Genomic DNA, 26,584 nt, shown 5'->3' on the forward strand with positions numbered 1-26,584 from the left:
ACAACAATGTAAGAAGGAGAAAACTCTTCTACCTACCATCTATTCCTGGATCATGAAATACGACATTTATTCACATAATACTGCTACCAGCCAAATAAATATGATAAAAGATTTACAGAACTATAGTTATCCTCTGGTTTTCCACACATTAACTCTCTGAACAACCTTTTCTAGTAGTCTCATTTTTTTTTTCTGAGCCTTCATATCAAATTCATATCTATTCACATTGCTGATATGCCAGTGTCTGTGTCATTACTTTCTTGTCACTGAGCCACTGTGTTCCTGTAAGCTTAAAGTGAGGCTGTCTTGCACCGATTTGTTTTTTGCTGCTTTTAATGTGCTTTCTCTGTGGACATGATCAGTTGTGTAAAGGTTTTTGAGGGTTTAATGTGAAGAAGGAAAGGCACAAGACAACTTGGTAGGATGAATTCCTTCTCTTTTAGATGACATACCACATCTCCAAACACTTTGTCAAGTATTCTTTTAATAGACAAAATAAATTATTTCAGAGAAATTATTTGAATTTTTTGAGCTTGCTGTATTATGCTAAAATTTCTACAGCTTTTCATATGTCTTAAATTTAATTCCCCTTGTTCAACAAAAATACCATTGTCCTTGTTGGTATACTTTTGCACTTCAAATTATTTAAGAATAAATAAACCACGTATGTCTAACCAATCAACAAAGCATGGTTAGCTATGGAGCAAATAATCTTTTGATGCTAGTAATGTCTTAAGAGTTATTTCTTCAGCTTATTCTATTTTCAAACTTGTGTTGAATATTGGAAACAGAAATGTTTGCTGATAAATGGAATTGCAGGCTAAGGAAAAAAAATCCTCAAATGGAACACAAATACAAAATGATACAGCACCAGCTATTTCTAAACAGCTGTTAGGAAATTACTAATGGGAAGTTTTGTTGCAGTCGGTGAAGAAAGAGCTACACCCACATTCCTGAGTGATAAAATAAAAATGCAGATAAACATCCAAGACACTACATGCTGCAAGCTGTACTCTTAAACGTCACTGGTCAGGCTGTGCTGACCGAATTGGACTATTTTCACCATACTGATTTAACAGTGATTATGGCTCATATATTGGTTTAGCTTGATATTAATATTTTAAATAAAAGTTTGCTGCTGCCTCAAACACTCAGAGTGCAGAGAATGATCACCTTAACTCCATACAAAAGTTTTAGCATCATTTAAGTATAAATATTTCTGCGAATACAGATAACTAATTAACAGTGCATAGCAGTGATCCCTTAATTCCTGGTTGAGTGTAATGAATACCTCCTTATCGTCTCTTAGTTATTGTACAGATCAGAGTTTCTGAAAAATGGTTCTTTCTTTTGCAATCATAGCATCAATTTCCCAGCACCACCTCCCTGTATCTCCCCCCTTCATGTATTGTGGCTTTGAAATTGTTGTGGCCTCCAGAATTGGACACTCAGTTGCTATTTGTTGTACCAAAAATAATGTTGTGTACAACAACCTGTACAATCTTGGTCCCTCTTAGCATCTCACCTTGCTTAGTATGAGTTTGGATTACAGTAGGAAAAAAGTTGCTAAGTCATGTAGATGTGCAGTTGCGATGACCGTTTTGGTCTTGTCTTCTCTATGCACTAGAGTTAGTGTTATTTCTGAATAATTTCATGTTGTCTGTTTCTGAAAACTCATGGAATGACATCTTAAATTCATCCCGATCACGCTTGTGCCAGTGGCACAGAAACAAACCCTGTTGCTGCTCAATGATCTGAAAACAAACGACTGCCAACAAGTACTTCAAGCGATAGGGCCAGGGCGAAGATTAAAACCGAGCGTCTGGGGCGATGGATTCTCACTGTGTAGGAAGGGTTGACTGACAAAGCAAGCCCTGAAAGTACAAAGAACTCTTTCCTCGGGGGAGGTCCCGAGTATAGATGCAAGTTGGCCCCAAGGTGTGCTGGAGCTGGGCCGAGCCGCAGAGCTCTGGACTCCACGTGTGGTGGTCCCGGATGCGTTGTTCTCTGAGCATGAGGCGGCTAAAATTTAAGGTTTACGCTGGGAAAGGTAGCAGCAAATTCATACTGAGGTTCAAAATACACTTTGTACGACTTTCTTTGAAAACAGAGGTTTGTACAGTGCCGTTAAAGTGGAAATAACCTGTTTCCTAGTGATTATCAGAAGTTACAGAGCAAACACATGTACATGCACCCACTGTAAGTCGCAGCAGATGATTCTGCGATAGAAATTGATAGAGGGCAGGCCTTCCAGGTTGCATCCTTTGCGCTGGTTTTAGAGCAAGCAGGGGTATTTTGTGATGCAGCTATTCCAGTTCGCTCCTAACTCTCCATATGCCTGTCTTCCGTGGCTGCAGTGGAAGTCTTACGGCACAAGGCTTCTAAAAATCTTAATCGCGTCTCAAAATACAGAAGAAAGAAGAAAAAAATTATCTTACATACGATACGCAGTAGTGGTCCAGGCTGTCTGGTTTTCTAATTTAGCAGAATTTTAGTGCTTTACATAAAACTGAGAGCGCAGCACAGAGTGTTATGAAGAGAGGGAGGTGAAGCAGCGTGTTCCGTTCTACCCTCTCGTGAAAATAAGCTAACCGATTTGGAACAATTAATTTAATCCTTCTTGTAATTGATTGCTCTTGCTGAGTAGAAAATTCTATTTCACTTGATCAGTCTTTAATTTAAAATCTTGCAGCTTTTTGAAGGGCGCTTTTTCATATTGAGTGTTATTAGTGCGTAACTCATTTCAATTCGTGTGTCAGGAAGGAGACAATTTGTAGCTGGCTATTGCAAGTTAAATAATTGGATTCTTGCTGTGCTGTGAGACTAATACATAGATAAACAGGATGGCTGTTCAGTAGCAGCTGCTTTTTTGTGTTTTCTCAGTTGTAATTAGGTGATCTGTCTGGCTTCTCCAGAAAATTCTGAAAAATATGGAAATTAAACGACACTTCATTGTCTGTTTAAAAAAAAAAAAATTAAAATCCATGTGAACTATTTTATGCCTTTGTATTCACATTTGCCTCTTCCATTTTATCCACCGGTGTCTAATGCTAGTGTTTTGCTTCTTTTTTTGTTTATTTTGTTGCTTTTGTTTGAATGTATTATTGTGTTTATATGGAACTGGTCAAAGAACCGTTACTGTATTTTATGTTTGTATCTACATTTTATTTTGCATGCTTAACGTGGCTTTGCCTGGATATTCTTTTTGGTAAGTTCAGAATTTAAAAGCATAATGTTTTTCTGTAGTAAAGTTTGTAACCTGCCACCTTCTTTTCTCCTACCTCGAGTAACGTCATTTTTTTTGTCATACCGATCTGTGCTCACGTACTGTTCTGCTTTTGCGAATTATACACATGATAACACTGGTTTCCTAACTACCCCTTCTCATCTCTAGCTGAGCTAAGCAGTATGACTTTGGTACTAATGCGTACTAATTTGACTTCTATCTTCAGTGTATAGTTGGCAGCTGTTAAAGTGGTCTTTTCTGAGGACTCTGTGCGTATTTGAGGCGCACAGAACCTCAGCCTTAGAAAACCATGTTAAAGGCTTCTTTGCGTAGCCAGGCGGTTACTCTGCGCTTCACAGGTATTATTTTTCAGCAGTCTTCTCAAGATCTTCTAAGAACAGTGTGCATGTTTATGTTTCTTTTTTAGCAACAGCTTGCTCAGCTCCAGAAAGAAAAATCGGAGATTCTGAAGAACCTGGCATTATACTACTTCACGTTTGTTGATGTTATGGAATTTAAGGTAAGGTATTACAGATAATTCAGTTGTTCTGTCACACCAGGTTTCTCTCTTTTTTATTTATGTTATAACACACGATAATAGCTGAACTTGTAGCTCTGCTCTTCAAGAAAAATCAGTTCCCATCACTTTAGTGAAGTGATTTACTTAGATCTTTTTAAACTAAAGTGATTCCTTTGTTTTTCAAGGACCATGTTTGTGAGCTGCTGAACACTATTGATGTTTGCCAAGTCTTCTTTGATATTGTAAGTTTCTGGTTTAAACTTTCAAATGCCACTTAAATGTTTCTAATCAGTCCTCTGGAGAAATAGAAGTACTTGTTTATAAACCTTAGCCCAAGAAACATGACATCTCTAGTTACAAATTCCAGAAAGATAAAACCACATAAAATCTTCAGGTCTCTAAGTTATTATAATAGCTTGAAATCAGAAGACAGACCATTTTTAACAAGTTACTTACAGACAGCAGTAACGGCAGTATCTGTTACCAGACAAACAAATATTTCTGTAGATTTTGCTTTATTGCATCTGCAAGTTAATTCTTAGGGTTTACTGTTACCTGTATGCTTAAACTATGTGAGGCTCACAAGACAGGAATATTACTGGTGTCCACTTAAGCTGTGTGAGGAGGTGATTCCTGATGCTGGGTAAAACAACTACAGAAGTAGTTAAACGTGTTATATATATCAAAAAATAAACAACACCACCACCCTCCAACCCCACAAAAAGCCTAAACCCCAAAACCTCACAACCAAAGGCTGCAAAACCCCAAACCAAAACCTCAAACACCTTTTCCTCTTGGTTCAGCTTGCTTTCTTAACATTTGTAATGTCACCTTACTCAGTTTAGTCATTATTCTAAATTTGGCTGAACGTTTAGGTTCAAAATAGGAAAGAGGAGCAGGTCTTTATCTTGTGGAATGGTGTTATCAGGACCAGTGGGACATATGCTATCTTACTACATTACATTACATTGAATATAATTCATGGACAGGGCACTTACTCACTGCTCAGTGACATACAAGGGAAGTTTTAGCCTGGAAAGATTTATTTGCATGCTTGTTTTCATGAATTCCAACAGTTCTGGAGATTTGGTTGAATAAATTGATTATACAAAGGCAAGTAGGAAAAAACCCACGTTGTTCAAGACAGTCTGTTGTATTTAAAAAAATGCTGAAAGTTGGTGGAAAGGCAAGGAAAAAGTTTTATGCTTGTTTTTAAAAAGTTTTAGAATGACAGTTTACTGTTTTTTATCTCTAGACTGTAAACTTTGATTTAACAAAGAACTACCTAGATTTGATTATAACCTACACAACTCTGATGATACTGCTGTCTCGAATTGAAGAAAGGAAGGCTATCATTGGACTGTATAACTATGCCCATGAAATGACACATGGAGCAAGGTAAAAACCTGTTGTATAAGAAATCTGTATTGTGATAAAAATCGTAACAGCTACACCTGAGTGAATTGTTTGTTGTTGTTTTAGTGACCGAGAATATCCACGCCTCGGCCAGATGATTGTGGATTATGAGAATCCTTTAAAGAAAATGATGGAGGAATTTGTACCTCACAGTAAAGTATGTAACTGCGTCTCACAGGCACACCGTAACCTTAAGTGAGAGAAGCAGAGAGAAACATGTAAACACAGGCCTTTGTTTTGTCAAAGGCTGTTAGGTATAAAGTTTACAGGAGAGCTTACTCACAGTGGATGTCTGGGCTGGGGGATTGATATCCTGTTGAATAACAGAACCTGTAGCAGTACAGGAATGCGAAGACCCGCTGGTAAGGTTCCATCTCATTCACTAAGGATTAGACATTGATTAAAAGCCTGTTGTGGATCATCTGAGAATAGCTGCCTCTGTGCTCTCTTTTGGTTTGCAGCTTGAAATTAGGGCGATTCCTAATGTTTCTATGAAACCTTTTTTTTTCTTGGTTCGCCATCCTAGAGGAATGTGGTTTCCTATTTTGTAACCTGAGGGTTTTTGCTTTGGGTTGTCCTTAGACTGGAGATCCTGGAGATCACCCTGCCTCTTCAACAATAGCTCCTGTACTCAAAAGCTGGCGTTGTTTACCCTGCTCAGTTGACTTCACTAAATTAAATTAAGCCAATGTCTTTCCTGTGCAAGTGTGTTTAAGCTTGCATTCTCGCACAGCTGTTTGTGCTGCAGTTCTGTGATGATTTCCCTGGGCTGTGTTTTCATATGAGAATACCTTGGAAAAGTGACAGAAGTCAATGTATATCCTGTTTATCGCTTCCCGTTTGTCCACGAGGCTTGCTGTTCTGTCAAAGGAAACTAGATTTTTGTCATCAGTACCGACTGACTGTTCTTTATAAAGGTGTTACTTTGTGCTTGTAAATTGATTGCCTAAACTTATTTTGGAATCTTTGGCAGGTTTTTAAGTTAAATACTAAGCTGTTGTCTAAAGTTTTTAAGATTTGGGGATGGGTTTTTTCCCCCCCCCTTTTGAAGTCTAGGTGCTTTCTTTTTCCTTCTCTGGTCCTCTTGAGAGTTTTCTTAATTTCCTTAAACTTACAAAGATAGTCACTGTAAGTTCAGAGGGTTTTCCAGCTATTTCTTCAAGTGCTCTGGAGTGAAATGGTTTTGAAAACTTCTCTTTTGCCTAAATAACCTGTAATCTTATTTTTGTTATACATTCCTCTGCACAATTCCTGTCTTGTTAAGACTTATTTAGCTAAGAGTATCATTTGCAATTAATCTTTTCTTGTGCACATTTCAGCAAAGATGCCTCACTTTTCAGTGTTAGCTTTGTTTTGTGCTCTCGTAGTTAACAGTGGACCAATCATTTCCCTTGTGATATTTCGTAAAGCTATTTCCCAGTCCGATTTTTGCTCTCCTGTTTATTCTGTGCTAGAGGTATAAATTGGGGTCAGGGATCCCTTCAGGCACCATGCTATGGAAACACATACTTAGGTTGCACTCTCATGGAACTGCACACTTTTGTTGTCCTTTCATCCTTTCATTACTTTGCAGTAAACCTGAGAGTAGTTTTGTCCTTTAAATTAGCTTCAGCAGATGACTACTTTTTTTGCCTGAGTGACCACCTCTGCTGGCATAATGCTTAGACTTGGCTCCCTGAGGACTCACACAAGCACCAGCATTGATGCAAAAGACAGGGAAAAGCTGTAGGACCACACTTACCCAGACAAGCTTAATCTGCTGTGAAGATGCTCCTGTAGACAGGGTCTGCTCAAAATAATTACAGTTGCTAGCAAAGAGGGAAGGACATGCTAAATGAAGTGGCAGAGAAAGGAGTAACAATAATTGGGATGCTTGAACAAATAATGACTAAATAACAGAAGAATTTCAGTTGTACGTGCCAGATTTGTTGTCCCCCATTGATTTTTTTTCCCATGTTCTCTAATTCTGAGATCAGAATTTTATAACTCTTTTATTAAAAAAAAATCCAACTCTTCTGCTTTTCTTGATCCTTCCCTTAGCCTGGAATAGTCTTTTATATGTGAAGTAAACTAGATGTGATGGGTTTGAATCTCAAGTTTAATTTCAGAACTAGTTCAGTACACTGTTTTGATTATTGTCAGTAATAATGCTGAGAAAACAGCGCTGCTGATCAGAAAGTACTTCGTGTCTCTTGTGTTTGGAGTTTGGCAGTGTCAGTACACAGCTCACAAAACGACGTAAAGAACCTGCATATTTGTTGAAGACTGAGCCTTGAGGACATCTTCAAACTAATCATTGGTTTCCTTTTTAGTCCCTTTCGGATGCTCTGATTTCACTCCAGATGGTCTATCCTCGAAGAAATCTCTCAGCTGACCAGTGGAGAAACGCACAACTACTGAGCCTCATCAGTGCCCCCAGTACCATGCTTAATCCTGCACAGTCTGACACAGTATGGCCTTTTAATTTGCGTTATATGATAAAGCTAAGCAGGGTTTTCCATAAAAGAATGTAAGGGTGTCTCATTTTCTGATTGATTACCTTCATGTGGCTTTTAATCAGAGAAGTAAGTAGGCTGGTTGGGAGAGCCGCACACTGTAGTACGGGAGAAAAGTTTGCTCGCGTTCATTAAAGATTCTGTTGCATTAGCTCATTCCTTCCTTTCCAGGATTTGATAATCAAAAGATGAAGGGAAGCAATGTTAACTTCTGCAGCACAGAAAGAAAGAATCCTGGTGTACTGTCTCAGATGTCTGTCGGCCAACAGACTGAAAATCAGAACTGATAACTTCCTTTAAGATTTTTACTGTTTGCATTTGCTGCCATAATTGTGATAGGAATGGTCATCTTTCTGAAAAAATCGAGCATTAACAGTTGACATCAAAAGCCTTTTGCTCGTAAATATTCTTAAATACAATGTTTGTTGAACCTAAATAATTCATGGAATCACGGATGGTTTGGGTTGGAAGGGACCTTAAAGACCATCCAGTTCCAACCCCCCTGCCATGGGCAGGGACACCTTCCACTAGACCAGGTTGCTCCAAGCCTCATCCAGCCTGGCCTTGGACACTTCCAGGGTTGGGGCATCCGCAGCTTCTCTGGGCAACCTGTCCCAGTGCCTCACCGTTTGTGAAAATTTGTTCACTGTTCAAGCTATTGGAAGGTGTGGAAGCTCATTTCTTAATGTTCAAATCCTCAGTTTCTAAAGGGATGAAACAATGCCCGGTTAGTAATCAGCAGCAGTCTTCCGTGATTCATCAGCATTTAAGGCTTTGTGGCCCTTTTTTTTAAAACCTACTTCTCATGAAACGTATTGTCTTCTATATAAATAGTTTGCTACAAATTACTGTTTTGTTCAACAGATGCCGTGTGAATACCTCTCTCTGGATGCAATGGAGAAATGGATCATTTGTGAGTAAAATATTCTGCAAGAGCTCATGGCTGTATTAAAAAAGTTAACATTTAAAAGGCTACTTGCTTTTCTGTACTTTACAAAACCTACTGTAGTGATACTAGATTCTGAAGAATTTGATTAAGTCTTATTTGTATGTATCTTACTTTTAAATGCAGTGAAGTCAGAATTCAGCATGTGCTGCTGAAATGGAGCATCAGTTTATTCCAGACATTGTCTAAAAGTGAGGGCTTTAGCAATTCTGATCAAAATAGCTTGAGTAGTACCTGCACTAAGTAATTCATGTTAGAAAAGTATTACAAAAATACCTCCACTGGAACAGTGTGGGATATTTTTTTATACATAAAATGATGTTATCCATTGAACAGCCTATTAATGAACTATTGAAGAGCAAATGCATAACGATCTCACCGCTCTCTTACTGTCTTTGTGCATCCGGTTTGTGACATCAATGTGAACTTTTGAAGTTGGATTTATTTTGTGCCATGGGATCCTGAATAGTGATGCTACAGCTTTGAACCTTTGGAAACTTGCACTTCAAAGCAGCTCTTGCTTGGCTCTGTTTCGAGATGAAGTATTCCATATTCACAAAGCTGCAGAAGACTTGTTTGTAAACATACGAGGGTAAGTTTTCGTTCTCTTTTCCACATTTTTAAAAGTGGTTCTGAAAGGAGAAATTTCTTGGAACTCTTTTGAAAATGTAACTTTTACTTCACCTAAGTTCTGCTGAAGGATAGTCGGTCCACAGGCATTTCTGCTTAGTATGTTGACTGTTTCTTTAATGCGCAACTTTCTGGAGCTTGATTTCATAATCATCCTGCCTGTTTTTTTAATCTCAGTTCTGAAAAAGTCTGAATCAGCCTCTAAAATGGCAAAAGGTAAAATTACTATCTCGCCCGCAAATCTGAATCTACAAATGAGGAATGATGTTATGAATGTAGAGTTTGCTTGAAAAATTGCATCTGCCTGCCACTGTTTCTGCAGTGGATCGTAAGAAAGCTCAGGCAGGAATGGAGACCTCTACCAGCAAACCAGGAGCACTTCAGTAAAGAGCTGGTTTTGGTTTGGGTTATCCAATTTTGTCAGTTAGCCCTGATCAGGGAAATAAATCTCTACTGCAGCAGTGCAGCTCCTCTCAGGTCCCACTCAGCTCTTGTTACATCGTGCTACTGATACTCATTACGGTATTGGGTTGTTTTTTACTTGCAGCTACAACAAGCGTATTAACGACATCAGAGAGTGCAAAGAAGCTGCTGTTTCACATGCGTAAGTGTCTTACAGAGTTCACCTGACAGATTTTAGTGTTGGTTTTCTTAAAGTTGTAAAGAACATGTAAACAGGATTTGTGGAATGCTGAATTAGTTGTGCATTTTCAAATCTACTGATTGTTCTTTTTAATCTGGATTTGCTTAATGCCATTTTTGATTTAACTTCCCGAGTTTTAGATAGTTTTTCAGATTTTCAGTATGGAAGCATTTAGTTTATTCTCTGTTTTGTCTAATTAAATAGAAATGTTTTAGTGGTGTCAAATGCACATCACAGAACAGGGGCAGAGAACTTGGGTGTTAAATTTAACCATAGGACAGGAATATACAGGGGATGCCAATTTTGATGGAACGACATCCTTTGAAATACCAAAGTTTTGAAGTTGATACGACATGAGCTGTCTGTTTGGGTTGAAATATTTGGAAAAATCGAACATTCCATGATTAACGTGTGGATGATGTCTCGGTTTGTTCTTTCGATGCAGCGGTTCAATGCATAGAGAGAGACGCAAGTTTTTACGTTCTGCACTCAAAGAACTGGCTACTGTCCTGTCTGATCAGCCAGGCCTGTTGGGTCCCAAGGTAATTATGGTTTTGATGTTTTGCATTTGGCCAGTCTTACTGTGATTTAGTTTGTTTGGGAGGACAGAAAGACCCCACAGTTTACTCTGACAGAACCTACATAGGTTTAAGATATTTTGGTTTTAGAGACTAGTTGCCTGTTGGTGTGCATAGGATGTCCAACTGTTGTATGTATCTATAAGCTTGTGAACAATATTTCTTTTTCAGGCACTTTTTGTATTTATGGCATTATCCTTTGCTCGTGATGAAATTATTTGGCTTCTTCGTCATGCAGATAATATGCCGAAGAAGAGCGCAGATGATTTCATAGATAAGTATGTTAATTTCTAGTGTGATACCTTAAATATTTATGAAAATTTCACAGACTGAATGGATTTGAAGGCAAGGGAATCTCAGAAAAGGATGTCTTTATGGACGAGTTGGGACTGTTCAGAAAATCCTTACCTGGGAATATTAAGCTTCAGTGTTCTGTTAGAAACTGGAGCACATCCGTGAAAATAAATACTTTATAGACAATTTATAAGATAAAAATATTTTAAAAAGTTTTAGGCATTTTTTCCTTTAAATAAGCAAAAATATAGCTTTATCATGTGTCTCCAGTGTTACTGATTTTGCACTGAGCAGATCAGTGGGCAGAGGAAGGATACTGTCCAAAAGCTTGATTTGTTGACTTGCAGAATGTCTCCTGTATTGTAGCAAAAAGGTCTTGTAAATCAGGTAAGATTCATTTATGTAATACAGCATTAGTGTCATCATAAACAAAAGGTAGAAATGGGATTATGAAATCTTAGGAAAGTGGATAGGCAGAAGGCCACTATTTGTCTTTGAGCTGTTCTCAGGTGTATTGAATACAAGACTGAATTAAAAGTCTGTGGATTAGCTGCAGTTGAAACAAGTGACAATCACAGGGTCACTTGTAGAGCTGGATGGAGTAGGAAAACCTTGTGTTTTCTTCACTGGATTTAGGTGCTGGGGTGCAAGTATTTAACCACCCTCACAGTTAAGAAGAAATACAGAAAAGCAGCTGTTTATAATTGTATTTTTCAGATTTAACCACTTTTTGGAGAAAAATGTGTATGTTTTTGGTTTTTTGGTGTTTTTTTTTCAAATTGAGCGCTATAGAAAGGCTTTTCATTCAAAAAAATAAGTGACTAGCTATACAAACCTTTGAGGATGACCGTGATGGTATCCTGCTAACTTACCTCTTGGTGAGTGCCTTTTGCCCTGCGGAGAAAATGACCCAGGTAAACTCCTTGTAGAGTGCGAACAAATAGTTTCATGCAGAAATCACCTATTGATAGTTGTTCTAAAAGCAAGGAATAGGAGGAAATCTCCTTGAGAAGCATTCCACTGAGAGACCTTTGTTTTAATATTTGGGGTGTTTGGTATTTGTAAGTTTTTCCTTGTCTCCGTGCCCAGGCACATAGCCGAGCTAATATTCTACATGGAGGAGCTTAGAGCACATGTGCGAAAATACGGACCAGTGATGCAGAGGTACTACGTACAGTATCTCTCTGGCTTCGATGCTGTGGTCTTAAATGAGCTGGTACAGGTACGGAAAGACTGTGGGTTCGGGTTCTTAAATGCAGACTTTAAGAAGGGCTTTTTGTCCAAAACGACTTCATGGAACGCATCCTGGTTTGTGGGTTTTGATGAATGTTGTAAGACAGATTAAGTTGCTGTTTAATTCTGGGATTTAGAGTTGTATTTTAGGTTTCTCTCTGAATACTTAAACGTTATTAAGTATGTTATGTTTAGAGACAACGAAACAAGTACTGCCACCGAAGGGGCATTGTAGAAACCTTCACTTACGTAGACTGAGGAAGAAATGCTTGGCTTCCTGAACTGCTTTGGGTTTATTCCCTCGTGACCACTAGGTGGAACCCAAATGTCGTGACTAGGTCAGCTGCTCAAACTTGACAAGTTTGTACTGTCAGCTTTTTTGGGGTGTTCAGACATTAATTTCACACTTCAAGCATTGCATCAGTTAGCAGAAGGTGGAACTTAGCGTACTCTACTGGTTAATTAACCAAACTGTGTAAGCAGTTTAAATACCAGTTTGTATCACTGTTCAAATTGTTAAAGCTAACTGAATCCTTCTATTTGCAGTACCAGAATAACACTGTTTCAGACTTCTTTGCTTATAACTCTATATACTTACATGTGAACAGATTTTTGTTGGAGTGACATAATGAAATGTTTTTTACATTGGTCACTGATTCCTGGGAAATGATTTCCTAGCTTTAGTGAATGACTTTGAAATACTGTACAAATGGCCAAAGTGTTTGGTGTTTAGGTAGGATAATCCTTAGGCTCAAACTGAAATGGGGGGAAACAAAAAATAGGCTTGAATTTTTAGTTTTAATTAATTCATAAGGGGTATCAAGCACAAGACTAGACAAATGATTGAGTGATAATTTGGATTTTTTCAGCCTTTAGGTTAAAATGTCAGTCTTAGCTGGATTTATGAGAGACTTCTTTATTGTGTTATTGAATAGAAATGTGATCTTAGCAGTTGCTGAAACAGCTTTTTCCATTTTGAGCAGATGTTGGTTTGAAAGTAAGGTTTTCTAGGTATTTGTCATCTGCCAATGAATTAGAAAGCCATTAAATAGCACTATTTGAAATATTCCATAGGTCAAGTTACCGTGTGTCAATTTTGGTACATTTCGGAGCATAGTTGATAAATTGGGCACGGGTATTGACATTCTTTCCTAAACCAAGTCTGAAATAATAATGTCACCTACATTTATTTTAGAATCTTTCAGTGTGCCCGGAGGATGAATCAATCATCATGTCCTCTTTTGTAAACACAATGACTTCACTAAGTGTGAAACAAGGTAAGTTTAAATGAACTTAGGAAAATGGTAACGGAATGGCAGATTTCTTTGGAAAGCTTCATTACTTTTTGTTGCATGCAGTCAGTAGAAGCAGATTCCTTCCATAAACTGATTTTGTTCCCTTGTTTCTCTTCCGTTACGCTACCCACTTCTTGCTGTGTGTACCTTTTCCAAGGCAGCTCTATGCAGGTAGAGCCTTGGAAGAATGCTGTTGGGATGTAATCCTACCTGTTAATTTAGAAAGCATATTACACATGTTTTCATCTAGATATTTTAATTCCTGTTAGTGTGGCTATGGTGCATTGAAATTCTTAGGTGAAAGCATGAGGTTCAGTACCCAAGTAATTCTTGAGCACTTTGGGGTTTTTTAGGTCTGATACAGTATATCTGAATTTGTAGTTGTTTTCCTAAAGGTTTTGTGTTCTCTGTTTTTTCCCTCGTGCAGTTGAAGATGGAGAGGTATTTGACTTCAGAGGAATGAGATTAGATTGGTTTAGATTGCAGGTAAGACTTTGTAAATATGCCTGACACCTTCCTAATTTAAACCCCAGGTGTTTAGTAAGTTACTGCTCTTCTAGCTTACTCTCACACTGCAAGTGGATGACAGGCTGTGGAAAATAACCTGCTGTTTTAAAATCAAACAAGTTCTTAAGCAAATAATTTGCTACGTTTTGATGTAACTTGGCCAGCATTGCATGCTTTTTGCAAATCGTTCTTTGGGGTGTTTCAAACAGTTTGGAAATAGCGTGTGTTGAGGATGAGCAGTTTGTTGGCAGGCATGCACGGTGCAGGGTGTGATTCAGCCTCCCCAGCCGAGGGAAGGTAGAGACTGTGCAGTGAGGCAGAAATGTTCCGTGAGATCACTCCTGTGCATTGCAGTAACAGTATTTTCAAATCACTTAATAAAGGGCAGAGATGTGTTTAGAGTGTAAATCGGTTGTCTCAAGGTTAGATTAACATGTTATTTTTGTATTTTCAAAATGCACATTCTTATTCTTGCTTTCCAAAACCTGATTGTTAAAGTGAGGGCTCACAAGTGCATTATTTGTGGGTTTTGCCAGTACGTTTGTTCTGCAGTTTATCTGGGAATTGGTGTCAAAATGAGATTTGGAGATTTCATTGGAAAGCAGCCTGCTTTTCTTAAGCTACAGCAGAAAGCTAAAAGAGTCTGTCCATGGTCTTTAAGGACACAGGTGTCCCATGCATAGCATACTCGGTATTTAACATTTGTATTGGGCTGTAGCGATGGAATTTGCATAAAGCAGCTGTAGATGTAATAAAATCTTTCTTGTGTCTTTCCAGGCCTACACCAGTGTTTCCAAAGCTTCGCTTAGTCTTGCAGACCATAGAGAACTAGGAAAAATGATGAACACAATCATTTTCCACACAAAAATGGTAGATTCTTTGGTGGAGATGCTGGTTGAAACTTCAGATCTGTCTATATTTTGGTATGTTACTATCCTGACTGTAGAAGCTTTTTATTATTTTATTGTTTGGTTTGTCCTTGCAAGTGTAAATTTTAAATAACAAACTTCGTAGGAAGACAAGTCAGTGGGAGAATCAATTAGAATTTCTGGTTTCCATCAGAAGTAGTTAAGTAAAGGCATTTCTGAAGATCTGTCAGAGAGATTCTTCAAGCAGTCGCATAATTGATCTGGAGTCATTTGCAGATTCTTGCTTAATATGCTATGTGAAAGGTGCACGTTTTTGCAGTGACAAACATCAGAATAAAATTATGATAATAATCGTAGAGAGATGCAAATAAATGCATAAGAAGTGAATGCAGAAAACGATTCTTTAAATGCATGATGCAGTTTTTGGCATAAGTTATAACTACAGATCTGACACTAACAGCATGTTTGATTTGTATGAAGTAGGCTTTATTATTTGCAGCAAAGTTATATATGTATTGTGTTCAAACACCTGTTTCTGATCAGTTTTTATAGTCGTGCTTTCGAGAAGATGTTTCAGCAGTGTTTGGAGCTTCCCTCTCAGTCAAGATACTCAATTGCATTCCCACTGCTTTGTACTCATTTTATGAGTTGTACCCACGAACTGTGCCCAGAAGAGGTAATTTTTACGTATGTTGTCTTGGTTATTTTCATCTCTTGTTTAAAGTAGGGAGGACTAGAGCTGAACACTGCAAGGTGGTGTTTGTTACAGCAATATGAGATTCGAGGGAGGAGAGTGGTAAAAAGGGAGAATTAGATACCTTCTTATGTGATTCTTCACCCATAGATCTCAAAATCCTTTTCTGAAGTGAGTAAGCATTATTATCTTGGCCTTAAAGAGAGATTGGACTAAGGTAGAAAGTTTAGATTACTTATATTGGGTCCTTCAGGCTTAGATGCCATAAATCCCATATCCTTATTAAAACTTAGAAACAACAGTTTTTCTTTCAAATGGTTTATAAAGTCATAGTTTAGAAAAAGGAAATAGGAAGTTGGGAGTTCTGTATGGCTTGTTATAAATAGTGTTTTTTCAGTAAGATTAAAAAAGCCCAACACCTAAGTGATATGCAGTATAATGCAAGCATTGATTTTGCAAAGAACCAGGTGATGCAAGCTTTCTGGTTAGAATTAGACATGACAAATTGCAGAGTAGAAATAGACTTAAAGAAATGGACTTTTCGTTAAAGGAAGTAGTTTGAGTCTGAGGAAATTCTTTCTGGTTTTGTTGCAGTGAAATAGATCCTTTAGTACATTTCCTGGGTGTCCATTGACTTTGGAATTACGCTGGGAGTTAACTTGGCCAGTTTTGTGTAATGCTCACGAAAGCGTGTTTTCAGTTTTAGCAGCGCTCATCTGAACCCATCAGGTGTATAAGATCTGTTGTGGTGTGCACGTACGTGGTACAGTGTTTCTTATTAAAGCATTAAATCCTCTTCTGCTTAACTTATTATTTTCCATGTGTACTTTGCTTTAAACAGCTGCAAATTCTATACTAGACAACCACTAAAGTGTTTCTAGGAAAGCTTCCCTTCGGGACAAGTGGTGTCTGTCAGAACAATTGTCGTGACAGGAAGGAATCCATAGCCAAAGTCCACTGTACACTAGTTACTGTGAATTCCGCTACAGCAAGCACATTTTGCCACAGCCAGCAGAACTTTGAGTTCAATATCTGAATTGTATGCCTTGGTAACTATTACTGTTTTAGAAAAATAGTCTTTGCTGTACTGCGTACAGTGTGTGGCAGTGTGGCTGTTAGAAAGTAAACATCAGTGGTGAAAGGAGGATTTCAGTGAGACAGAGGCTATGCTTGTGTGGATCCAGTGACAAAGGGACTGAATCCAGAAATTAATGCAGCAGGGCGTCACTATTGACTTTTTCAGTGGTATGAAGGGCACTGTGCTTTCTATAGCTTGAGTTGCATGCTCTTTTTGTCCTGGATTTAATGTTGGTACAAGTGAATGAAGAGGAGATTCACAGAAACCTTGAGTATTGGACACGCTTAAGTACATTTGGTCCAAAATTAAACATGAAAACCTACCCTTTAAAATCTGTTTTGCCTCCTTTTACAGAAAATGTTTTGCAGAATATAGTAAGCAGGATATTTTAAATTATAAAATACCATGTCAGTGACTTTGAAAATTTCATGGGATTATTGGGGACTAATGAATTTATTATTTCTCATAGCCTACTTATGATTTAGTGACCTGTTATCTGCAGTACAGCGTGTCTTGTGTGAATATTGTAGGACTGATGGGAAACTGAAAATCAGACTTCCTTGGTTTTTTTGTCCTCTTTCATAGCGACATCATATTGGAGATCGTAGTCTGTCTTTGTGCAACATGTTCTTGGATGAAATGGCGAAGCAAGCTCGAAACCTTATCACAGACATCTGCACTGAACAATGTACGCTGAGCGATCAGGTGAGTGTGGTTGTGAGGATTTTAATTCCCCTTTCAGTTTTTCCTCTGTTTAACTCCCTGAATGTTTACGGTTCTGTTTCCTGTGCGCTTTTTTTGCTGGTTTGGGCAAGCTTTCTGTTTATAAAATGGAAGATGATTTCAGCAAGTCTTTTTATTAGAATTGTTGTAGATAGTAGTGAAAGGAAGATATGTGTTACTTGTGTGATGAAGTCTCCACCTGGAACATAAGCTAATTTTGTATCTGAAGGCTGCTAAAAGGTTGGATTTTAATTTGGAGGGGCTGTTTCTTCTCGTTTACTAGTTGCTGCCAAAGCATTGTGCCAAAACCATCAGTCAAGCAGTGAACAAAAAATCAAAAAAACAGACTGGAAAGAAAGGAGAACCTGAAAGGGAGAAACCAGGAGTAGAAAGCATGAGGAAAAACAGATTGGTTGTGACGAAGTAAGCTCCTCTTCTGTTCCTTTCACCTTGAATCCCCAAACTTGCGTTGTATGCATTGAATGCTTCTTGTTTAATTTATTTCAGTAAGTTTAATTGACTGTAAGTATGACAGCTGTGTAGTTTGTGAGCATATGATGCTGCTATAGCTTGTAGAGGGACTGAATCCTTGTTACACAGAGCAAAAGGAATGGGTCTTTATGTGAGTATATCCCTTCGGCTGTTTCCTTGCCGGGGCAGAGAGGATCCCCATGCTGTAGCGAGGTTTCCTGTATAGTCATTTTAATTGTTGTGGGTGGCGTTCTTCAATTCCACCTTCCTTTAACACTTAACTAGCTATGAAGTACAGGCTGAGCTGGAAGTTCTTGCTGCCAGAAGGCTGTTTGCTGCCTTCAGCTGCTGGGGTGGAGTTGGGGCCTCAGAACCTGTACCAGCTGGGGAAGGTTTCCTTCTTAGGGGCTGTAGAAAAATTGAAAACACAAGCAAATCAATGACAAAACCAAGAAATGCACCTGAAAGATTAATAAATACAGGTTGGGGTGTAAGAGACGGTAGGGGAGGAAAAGGTAGAAAATTGTTAGGAGAGATCAGAGGACAAGGTGGTAGAAGTACAGAGAATAGTATAGAAGTACAGGGGGGAAGGAAGCTAAAAAAGGGAAACAATCAGTGTTTGGTGTTGTGGCGGGGAGTGCCTGAACACACACACTGCCGAAAGGGAAGTGGTTTTGCTGCAGCTGCAACAACCAAACATCAGAGAACTGTAAAGTTTAGAGAAGCTGAGGGAAAAAACTTACTTGTAGCTTAGGATTGCACCCCCCAATATTTTTAGGTTTTTAGTACTGGCTAGTAGCAAGCATTTCTTATACTGTGTAGTCCATTTAGGGAAAAATGCCTTCACAGACTGTTCGTTTAGAGGGAAAAACATACATACTTATTTTACATACATCTCTCATCACTGTGTGTGATGCAGATCGGTATGCAGTTGTAGGATGTGTTCTTACCCAAAATAGAGTTTTTAAAATAAGCTAGAAAAGTGTCTTAAAGCAGGAAAAAAAAGAGATAATAAAAGGAAGAGCTAGAGCTGTATCTGCTTAAGAGGCATCTTCCATCCAGTGTGTGCGTTCCATGAGAATACGTACTTAACGTTACATGAAATATTTCTCTTAATTTCTTGTTGTTTGTTCCTAAAGCCTGGACAAACTGCACACTGCACTTTCTGAGCTCTGCTTCTCCATCAACTACGTACCGAACATGGTGGTTTGGGAACACACGTTTACCCCGAGAGAGTATTTAACGTCTCACCTGGAAATCCGCTTTACCAAGTAAGAGATCCTGTGAAGTCAGAAGTGTTCATATACAGGATCAGTCTTTGCTGATTTGATGTTGGAAGTATTACATACTTACTACGTAAAATTAGTTTTTAAAGGTGGATTGTGAAACTCGCAAGTCAAATTTGGATTAAAATGACAAGTAACATGCAGACATCCACAATTCCTATTTCAGAACAAAATATACTGAAATGCATATCGCCTATTTAATGGCCTGATCCCGCGTTCCTAGTCCTATATATTTTGTAGGAGTTGGTGACAGCTATTTTTAGGCTTTTATAAAGGCTGTCTTCCCACAGTTCTTTTGCACAGTGCTGGATTGTTTCAAGTGTTTGAGTTGACTGGCTTGCTGAAAGAAAATCTGAAACTCAGAACTCAAGACTTGACAAAGCCAACTGAGAAGATTTCTTAACTACCTTTTTTTTTTTTTTTTTCTTCTTAAAATCAAAAGTGTTGCCACTTGGTATTCCTGTCTGTTCTTATTTTGATCTTCCCCTTGTTATTTCCAGAAACAGGCAAATGGCAGCTTCTGGAGAAGGGTTTCATATTAAACCAGCCAGCTATCCTAGCTGTATTTTATCCCAAGGATTACTAGTTATATATTTCAAGCAGGGCATAAGGACTTAACTAGTTTTAATCATTAAGACAAAATATTAGGTTACTAGAGCCCTCCATCTTTCAAGTAAGACGGCGTGGCATAAAAGTGAAGGTAACTTCATGACCTTAAGAGAAGCCAGCTGTAATCTTTAGGTTTAAGAACTTAGACCAGTGTTGGTCATTGGTCTAAGTTCTTAAACCTGTTGTGCTTATTTTTTAAATCTGGAGGGGGTTTGGCTTTTGGATTGGGGCTGAAGCCACAGGCAGGTGACTTTCAGAGAGTTCTTTTTCTTGTCTCACAAAACAAATGAGGCTTGCTAGTCAAACAGAATAATAAATGTTCAATTTATAATTATTTTTCACATTATTTAAGTGGCATTTCTTCCAGAGGCTTGCAGTTTGCCTTTAAATAAAGTGTTACTGTTTCAGTGTTTTTTGTTTGCTGTCTTAACCTGCTCTGTTTCTTGTATGACTGGACTAGAGCTTGTTATTATGATACTTAATCTTGTAACAATACCAAGTTTGAATTTATTTTAAAATGAGAGATTGCCTCAGGAGTAGGCTTGTGAAAATACATATTTACACATTTCCAAGCAGTAATAAAAATCTTAATTAAGATGATGTTCTTCTCCAGAATAACTCATCCTGTTTACCTCTGATGAAGGTAGTAATTTACTGATTTATTTTTTGTTGTTATTCTGCCTTTGAGAAGTATCTACCACTCAAAAGCTTATCTCTGAAAGTCCGAGACCATAAGAAGTCTAAAGTGAATACTACAACAAGCATTGGTTTACTAAGGTGCCTTTGCTTGCTTTAAGGACCCGCTGATAGAGTGTGAGGGCCTGGTTAAAAGGGAATGCAGAGTCCTTTGTGCAGTTCTTTCAAGATAATCTATTTTGGTTTTTTTTTTTAATACTGCGTGAGCTGAGGCAGAAAGAAGAGAGAGTAAATGGTATGGTCTGTGCCTTACACAAATTCAAGAATTCACATACAGTAGGCATAGTTAATATCACAAGAGGATCAGACGTGTCTTTAAATATTTATGCAAAGCAACACAAGATAGAAGTTTTGCTTTCATTTTTTTCAATTCATACTTAATTATAGCTATATGAATTTATTTAAAGTGATTTCAAACTAAAACTGTCACAGCAACTTTGGTCAAAGAATTTTTGCCTTATATAATATGCTTTGAACACTTTAATACGTCATCACTCTTGCATTTCCTGGAAGTTTTGCATTTAAAAGACTGACTTACTTACCAATGTGGTTGTAATATAAGTTGTCCACGTTGTGGCTTTCCCTTAGATGGGAGAGGGGAAAGCTTTATGTTAAAACTGGTCAGTGAGTATGCTTGCAGACTTACGAAAGTTTTGGTGGGACAATGAATATGGTTGTCTTTGGCATCTAGAACTGTTTTTAAAAGTGCTGATTAGAGTTTTATACTTGCAGATTGGAGAAGTATTCAGAGAAAAGCTTTGAATACCAAGTCTTTTACGTCGCTGCAACTTTGCCTCTGTTGAATTTTACTAATAAATGCAATTTATTTGTTTCCAAATTTTTCGTTTCCAAAAGGTCAATTGTTGGAATGACTATGTATAATCAAGCAACACAAGAGATTGCAAAGCCTTCAGAGCTGTTAACCAGTGTAAGAGCCTATATGACAGTTCTCCAGTCAATAGAAAACTATGTACAGATCGACATTACGCGAGTATTTAACAACGTTCTGCTTCAGCAAACCCAGCATTTAGATAGTCATGGTGAGCCAACCATTACCAGTCTGTACACAAATTGGTAAGTAATTGTGTGAACACGTGCTGCAAGTTTTTAGTATTATTTTTGTTTAATTAAAAATCTGGAATTAGTGGAGTTGTTTGAAATTTTTTGAAGTTTCAAGTTTACTTCTCCCAGTACCTGTTAAAAGCACTTTAAGGTTTGCCTGTCGTGAAACTTAGGTTTTACGGGAGGGGATGTAGAGTAAGATACAGATACCTTCAGAGCTCAACCGGTGAGACTATAGGCTGTGCCGTCCCTTATCACACAAGTACACTTTATCAGTGTAGAGTATCTGTGAACACGTATCTTTTCAACTGAAACCTCTTTCCTTTCTGATAAGGTATTTGGAAACTTTGCTGCGGCAAGTCAGCAATGGTCACATCGCCTATTTTCCCGCCATGAAGGCGTTTGTGAACTTGCCTACCGAAAATGAATTGACGTTTAATGCTGAGGAATACTCCGACATCTCAGGTAAACTTGGATGTTTGTACTGAATGCTTGAGCGATGGGAATAGCAGCAGCTCTTAGAGTGTTCTGTTACAGGCAGCGTTTGTTAACATTCAGTAGTATTTTAAGTACTTCTTATTCGTGCTGCCTCTGTCTTCACTTTCCAATTTTTGGCCAAAGTGGGGTTGTTGAATGTAAGCTACAGATACAGGCATATGATGTGTTGCTGACTGCTGCTTCAGTTCCATTACAATGCTTTTGCAGTTAAAACACCACTGCTCGGTACATGATAACTGAAGAGGGAATGTTTGAAGTAGAACAGTTTGTTTTATCTCTCAGAAATGCGAGCCCTTTCTGAACTTCTGGGACCATACGGCATGAAGTTCCTAAGTGAAAGTCTGATGTGGCACATTTCTTCACAGGTTGCCGAGCTTAAGGTAACCTTGGGAAACTGGTGGGTGGGAAGGCGGGTAGTTTTCTGTTTAAGATTCCTTTAGGATACGTAATAGCTGTGCTTCTGCATGCCATCTTTTTGAAACAACTGCATCAAACAAGTTGGCAAAGCTGAGAATTTTGCTTATTTTTTAGCGCGTTTGCACGTGTAGTACATGTGTGTCCCACATTCTTCAACAGCTGAATGGACAGGACTTGGGGCAGGCTCTGTTGATTTCTGTTAGATACCCTAAATTAGGAGCCAAGTCTCTCTTCATCAGTGGGAGGAGAAGTGTTTTTCAGGATCTCCAAGCGCTTGTGAAGCGCTCACCCGTCTGTTGACTCTCAAAACTTGGCATGAAAAATCTCCAATGTATGTTAGTCACCTATGAGGATTTACTTTCTTTGCCATGTGTGTTAGCATCCATTGTTCAGTTTAGAAGGTATTTTTCCTTTGTTAGCTTTCCTCATTTTTAGACATAGCTTTCCCCCTGGCTGAACAGTGTCCATTTATTATAAATGTCTGTATTTTGATAAACCACTCTGATACCTACAGCAGCACAAACAAACAATGAAGTTGGTGCCATGAAAAGAACTTGGAAACATGGGCATTTCAAGGAAGCGAGTTGCATGTATATTCAAAACAACACACAGCGACAGGGGAGGTGCTGGTGCCTATGTAATTAACTCTCTCTAGAAAGAGGTTTTAATAAATTTAATAACATGTACTACATTCCCAGGATAGTCATACTATTAAAATGTCACTAATTGGCATATATTTGCTTTCCGTATGACTTACTCTTTTAGTGTCATTTCCAAATTTAATTCCAAGTTGTCATTACATCTCATCATTTTCAATTTGATTAACCACTAATTACAATAAGGAGTTTTTTGTAACTATTCATGTGCTGTGTTTTTAAAAACGCATATGAATACTTGAGAGATCTAAGGACCTTTCATTTTGTTTTTTTTTTCTTCAACAACCATTTATCATTATTAGCATACCAGGCCTTTAATTGTGTGTTAAATATATCCCATCTACAGTTTTAAAGATCTCGCTCTCTCCGTAAACATTGTAAATTCAGTGCTGCTGACTTGCTAGGAGGCAGGATGCCCTAAAAGTTTTGGAACCTTTTATTCGATGGCACAGCTTAAGGAAAGGTCCATTCCAAGCTGCAGCGAGAGCGTGCAGCGCCCCTGACCTGAGTGACCAGCCAGCCAGGGTAATTGATTCCTTAGGCCAGTTCCAGTGTTTGAGTTTTAGGACGAGACTTTTATGATTTTAAATTCTGTAACTCCTGGCTATGCACAAAGCGGTATCTGGCACTTTTCAAGTAAAACACGAAACCATTGGGCAGATGTTTGTTTTTTTGCTGCTGTATTTGCTCGCTTACTGTGGAATTATTGTACTTCCTTGTTTTTTAAAAGCAGCTTTAAATTGTCTCTGAGATTTGTTGTTTTCTGATACTGCTAAGGATAAGCAGAACATAATGTAGATCCAAGTGCACAAGACCACATATTTGGAGGAAAAAAAGCAATAAAATGTTCATCTCTTTGGCCGAGACGCAGTTGGCTTATCAAGAGAGCACGGAGAAACATCTGTGTTTGGGGGAAGGAAGCAACAAGAGGATAGTAGGGTTCAACATGCTTTGCTTCCCGCAGTGGGACCAGGTGTGGGGTTTATATCTGAAGTTTAAGACTGGGGCAAGGAGGGAAAGTTTCCCTCATTTAAGTAACCGTCTGAACTGCTCCTTTTAAATCTTAAACTAAGATGCTGGTTATTTTTTGTAAGGCTGAAAGCTTGACTCAGTAACGATGTGTGTGGGCTGTTGCCTTCAAACTTGCACTCTGGAGAGCTTTGAGGGGTCTAAATTAAAATGTCACACATCTGCCAAGTTCTGATACATCGGTTGGTTTAAAATTGCCCGTCTTGATTTCAGCGCAACCCAGTCTTGCTGCGGCTTTCAGCACAGACACGCATCTTGGGTGTCTTGCATAGCTTACTGCTTTCCTTGCTTCTCACTGAAGGTAGGAAGAAAGAAAGTGGGAAGACTGGGTGGATCATGGATAGACTTGAGCTTGTGGAAATAGCACCACCGTGATGCAGTGTAATTGAATCTGAGAGGTCTGTTGGACAGATGTGTTTTGCATGGGCTGCTTGACTAGGAGGTGGGAGTAGACTCAGACCACCAGTTATATCAGCATTATCATTTGAGTTGTGTTGTTTGGGGCTTTTTTCCCTCCTTTGGTCACAGGCATATTTACTCTGAAATTTAATTTCCCTGCTTGCCACTTGCTGTGTTGAGCCCTGTTTTCACTGTGGGTTGAATCAAAGTAAAATAAAACTATTTTATATATAGCAGAACTATCAAAGGTCAAATGTTCTCAGCTCTTTAGCACTAGCTTCCTGTGGGTATGTCTCTTAGATTTTTTTTTTTTTTTTTGGGGGGGGGCGTGATATATCTTAAATTACGTTCCAGGCTTATAGTGGCCTAAATGTTCGAATAGTGCTTTTTCCTGCTCCCTCCTCATTGCTTCTTTTGTTTGTGCTGCCTGGTAATTAAGATGGATTGGAATGCATCCGCTTGAAAAGTAAAACTATTAATAATTGCTTTGGAAGACCACCCCCAATCCAGAATATCTTGTTTACTTCCTCCATCTTTCAGTTCCTTTCTGCCTTGATATTATTTAGTGTACAGAGCGCTAAATTGAGTCTTCTTAGGAAACGCTTTCTTCATTTAATGTTCAGAAGCATACAAGATACCTCAATTTTCTTAGCTGCTGGCTGAACTCTACCTAAAGAGGACATATTTACAATCATACTTTCTATTTCTGAAATAGGGTACTTTGCATCCAAACTGCAGAAACATATTTGTAAGAATAACGTACCTATTTTCTTGCTTGAGACTTTAAATCTACTGCTTGGCACAACATAAATTCCTCAGCTAGCAAGAAAACAATTCTGGATCTGACATTTGATAGGTGTGATTATGCAATCTCTGGTATATATAAATTTAAATCTGATACATATTTGGAAAATTATTTCAGGAAAGTTAGTACATTTACCCTAATGCTACAAGTTGCGTGTCTGAGAGCTTTGACAAATTAGAAACACACATTTTCTTTACTTTTGGGTCAAACTGCCATAGAAAAATATTGCAGTTGAGCTCTACAGTTTCAGGCTAAGATGTTGGGACTTGAATGATTGTGAGGTTTTTATTTCATATTTTAATAGAAGAAAATTTCAAGTAAAATACACCAAAACTTAACAGTCTACTCTTGCACTCTTCATTCCATTTTTCAGTTTTACCAACATTAAATTTCTGTTCCATACAGCAGAACCAGTGAAAGGAGCAACCCAAAGGAATAGATTACTTTGTGAATCTGCATTTTTATTGATATATGTGTATCTTCCTTATTAAAAGCTGAATACCATGAGGAGATGCTGTCTGGTTTCACTGACTTTCATTCCCTTGTTTTAACAAGTTTGTACACATAGCTGAATATAAAAGCAGCCGTGTTCCAAGGGGTATCTAATTCTCTGCTCTTTGATTCAGAGCTTGCTTTTGTGTGGAGTAGTGCCTGGCGATAATACTGATACTGTTGTCCCGTTAAGAACACAGTGGGAACATCTGTATTCCACAAGTGTGGTTACCTCTCTGTCAGATTGAAATATCCTATACCATTATTCTGTTAACATACTGAAGTCTGTAGCTGACCTGAATCCTTGTTTCCTTTTAGAAACTTGTGGTGGAGAACGTTGAAGTTCTGACACAAATGAGGACCAGCTTTGACAAGCCAGACCAGATGGCAGCACTCTTCAAAAGATTATCATGTGGGTAACTAGCAAGGTCCTACTAAAGATACAGAGTTGTTTGTGTTTGTAATGAAAGTAAGAATAATTAATTTCTCCATATTAGGTATACGGAAGCATCATAATGTATATGAGCTTGTGTAAACTATTGTATCTTTTCCAAATTTTCCAGTCTTCTCATGGACAGACAAAATGGGATTTCAGTGTTAATCAGTACATGGGCACTATAGCAGTGATGAACCTTGAGCGTCTTTTCAGTGATGAGAACGTATGGCTGTAGCAGCAGTAACCTGCAAACCGGGTCCGTAAGCTGTAGGGTGCAAAACACATGCTTTTCTGACACACTTTCCTGATTGGATTCCATCACAGTATAAGTTACTGCGTTCTTGGAAAGAAATTGTACATGTCATTAACCTAAGTAAGAATTCTTAACAAAAATAATTATTATAAGGAGACATGTTTGGCCTCAAGAAACCACAGACCTAGTGTTAAGCATCCAGTATGGTCAGCTGTGTGCAACGGGGTTCATCCCATGAACCATTTTCTACTGAAAATCCCATCTTCAACTCAGCTATAAAAACCTGATTAGCACTGTTTATTTTGGCTCTTTTAAGGAATGCCGTTGT

General features: G+C 38.3%; 1 protein-coding gene across 1 annotated transcript in view; it reads left to right on the forward strand.

The window, feature by feature from the left end:
• Window positions 1–3,653: 3,653 nt before the first annotated feature.
• The window catches only part of NCKAP1 (NCK-associated protein 1), a gene marked incomplete at its 5' end in the record, with an annotated part of 37,824 nt that continues 14,893 nt past the window's right edge, over window positions 3,654–26,584 (forward strand). The window contains 22 exons of the mRNA XM_010155395.1: window positions 3,654–3,746; window positions 3,932–3,988; window positions 5,002–5,144; window positions 5,229–5,319; window positions 7,475–7,612; window positions 8,522–8,570; window positions 9,039–9,195; window positions 9,781–9,837; window positions 10,322–10,418; window positions 10,626–10,732; window positions 11,838–11,970; window positions 13,177–13,258; window positions 13,704–13,762; window positions 14,561–14,706; window positions 15,196–15,328; window positions 17,010–17,129; window positions 17,431–17,570; window positions 18,758–18,889; window positions 21,065–21,283; window positions 21,606–21,736; window positions 22,052–22,149; window positions 25,886–25,979. Of these exons, the coding sequence (XP_010153697.1) occupies window positions 3,654–3,746; window positions 3,932–3,988; window positions 5,002–5,144; window positions 5,229–5,319; window positions 7,475–7,612; window positions 8,522–8,570; window positions 9,039–9,195; window positions 9,781–9,837; window positions 10,322–10,418; window positions 10,626–10,732; window positions 11,838–11,970; window positions 13,177–13,258; window positions 13,704–13,762; window positions 14,561–14,706; window positions 15,196–15,328; window positions 17,010–17,129; window positions 17,431–17,570; window positions 18,758–18,889; window positions 21,065–21,283; window positions 21,606–21,736; window positions 22,052–22,149; window positions 25,886–25,979 (2,476 nt within the window). The remainder of the gene's footprint in view (window positions 3,747–3,931; window positions 3,989–5,001; window positions 5,145–5,228; window positions 5,320–7,474; window positions 7,613–8,521; window positions 8,571–9,038; window positions 9,196–9,780; window positions 9,838–10,321; window positions 10,419–10,625; window positions 10,733–11,837; window positions 11,971–13,176; window positions 13,259–13,703; window positions 13,763–14,560; window positions 14,707–15,195; window positions 15,329–17,009; window positions 17,130–17,430; window positions 17,571–18,757; window positions 18,890–21,064; window positions 21,284–21,605; window positions 21,737–22,051; window positions 22,150–25,885; window positions 25,980–26,584) is intronic.

The sequence above is a fragment of the Eurypyga helias genome, unplaced genomic scaffold (genome assembly GCF_000690775.1).
Source record: "Eurypyga helias isolate BGI_N326 unplaced genomic scaffold, ASM69077v1 scaffold27227, whole genome shotgun sequence".
Lineage (NCBI taxonomy): Eukaryota > Metazoa > Chordata > Aves > Eurypygiformes > Eurypygidae > Eurypyga > Eurypyga helias.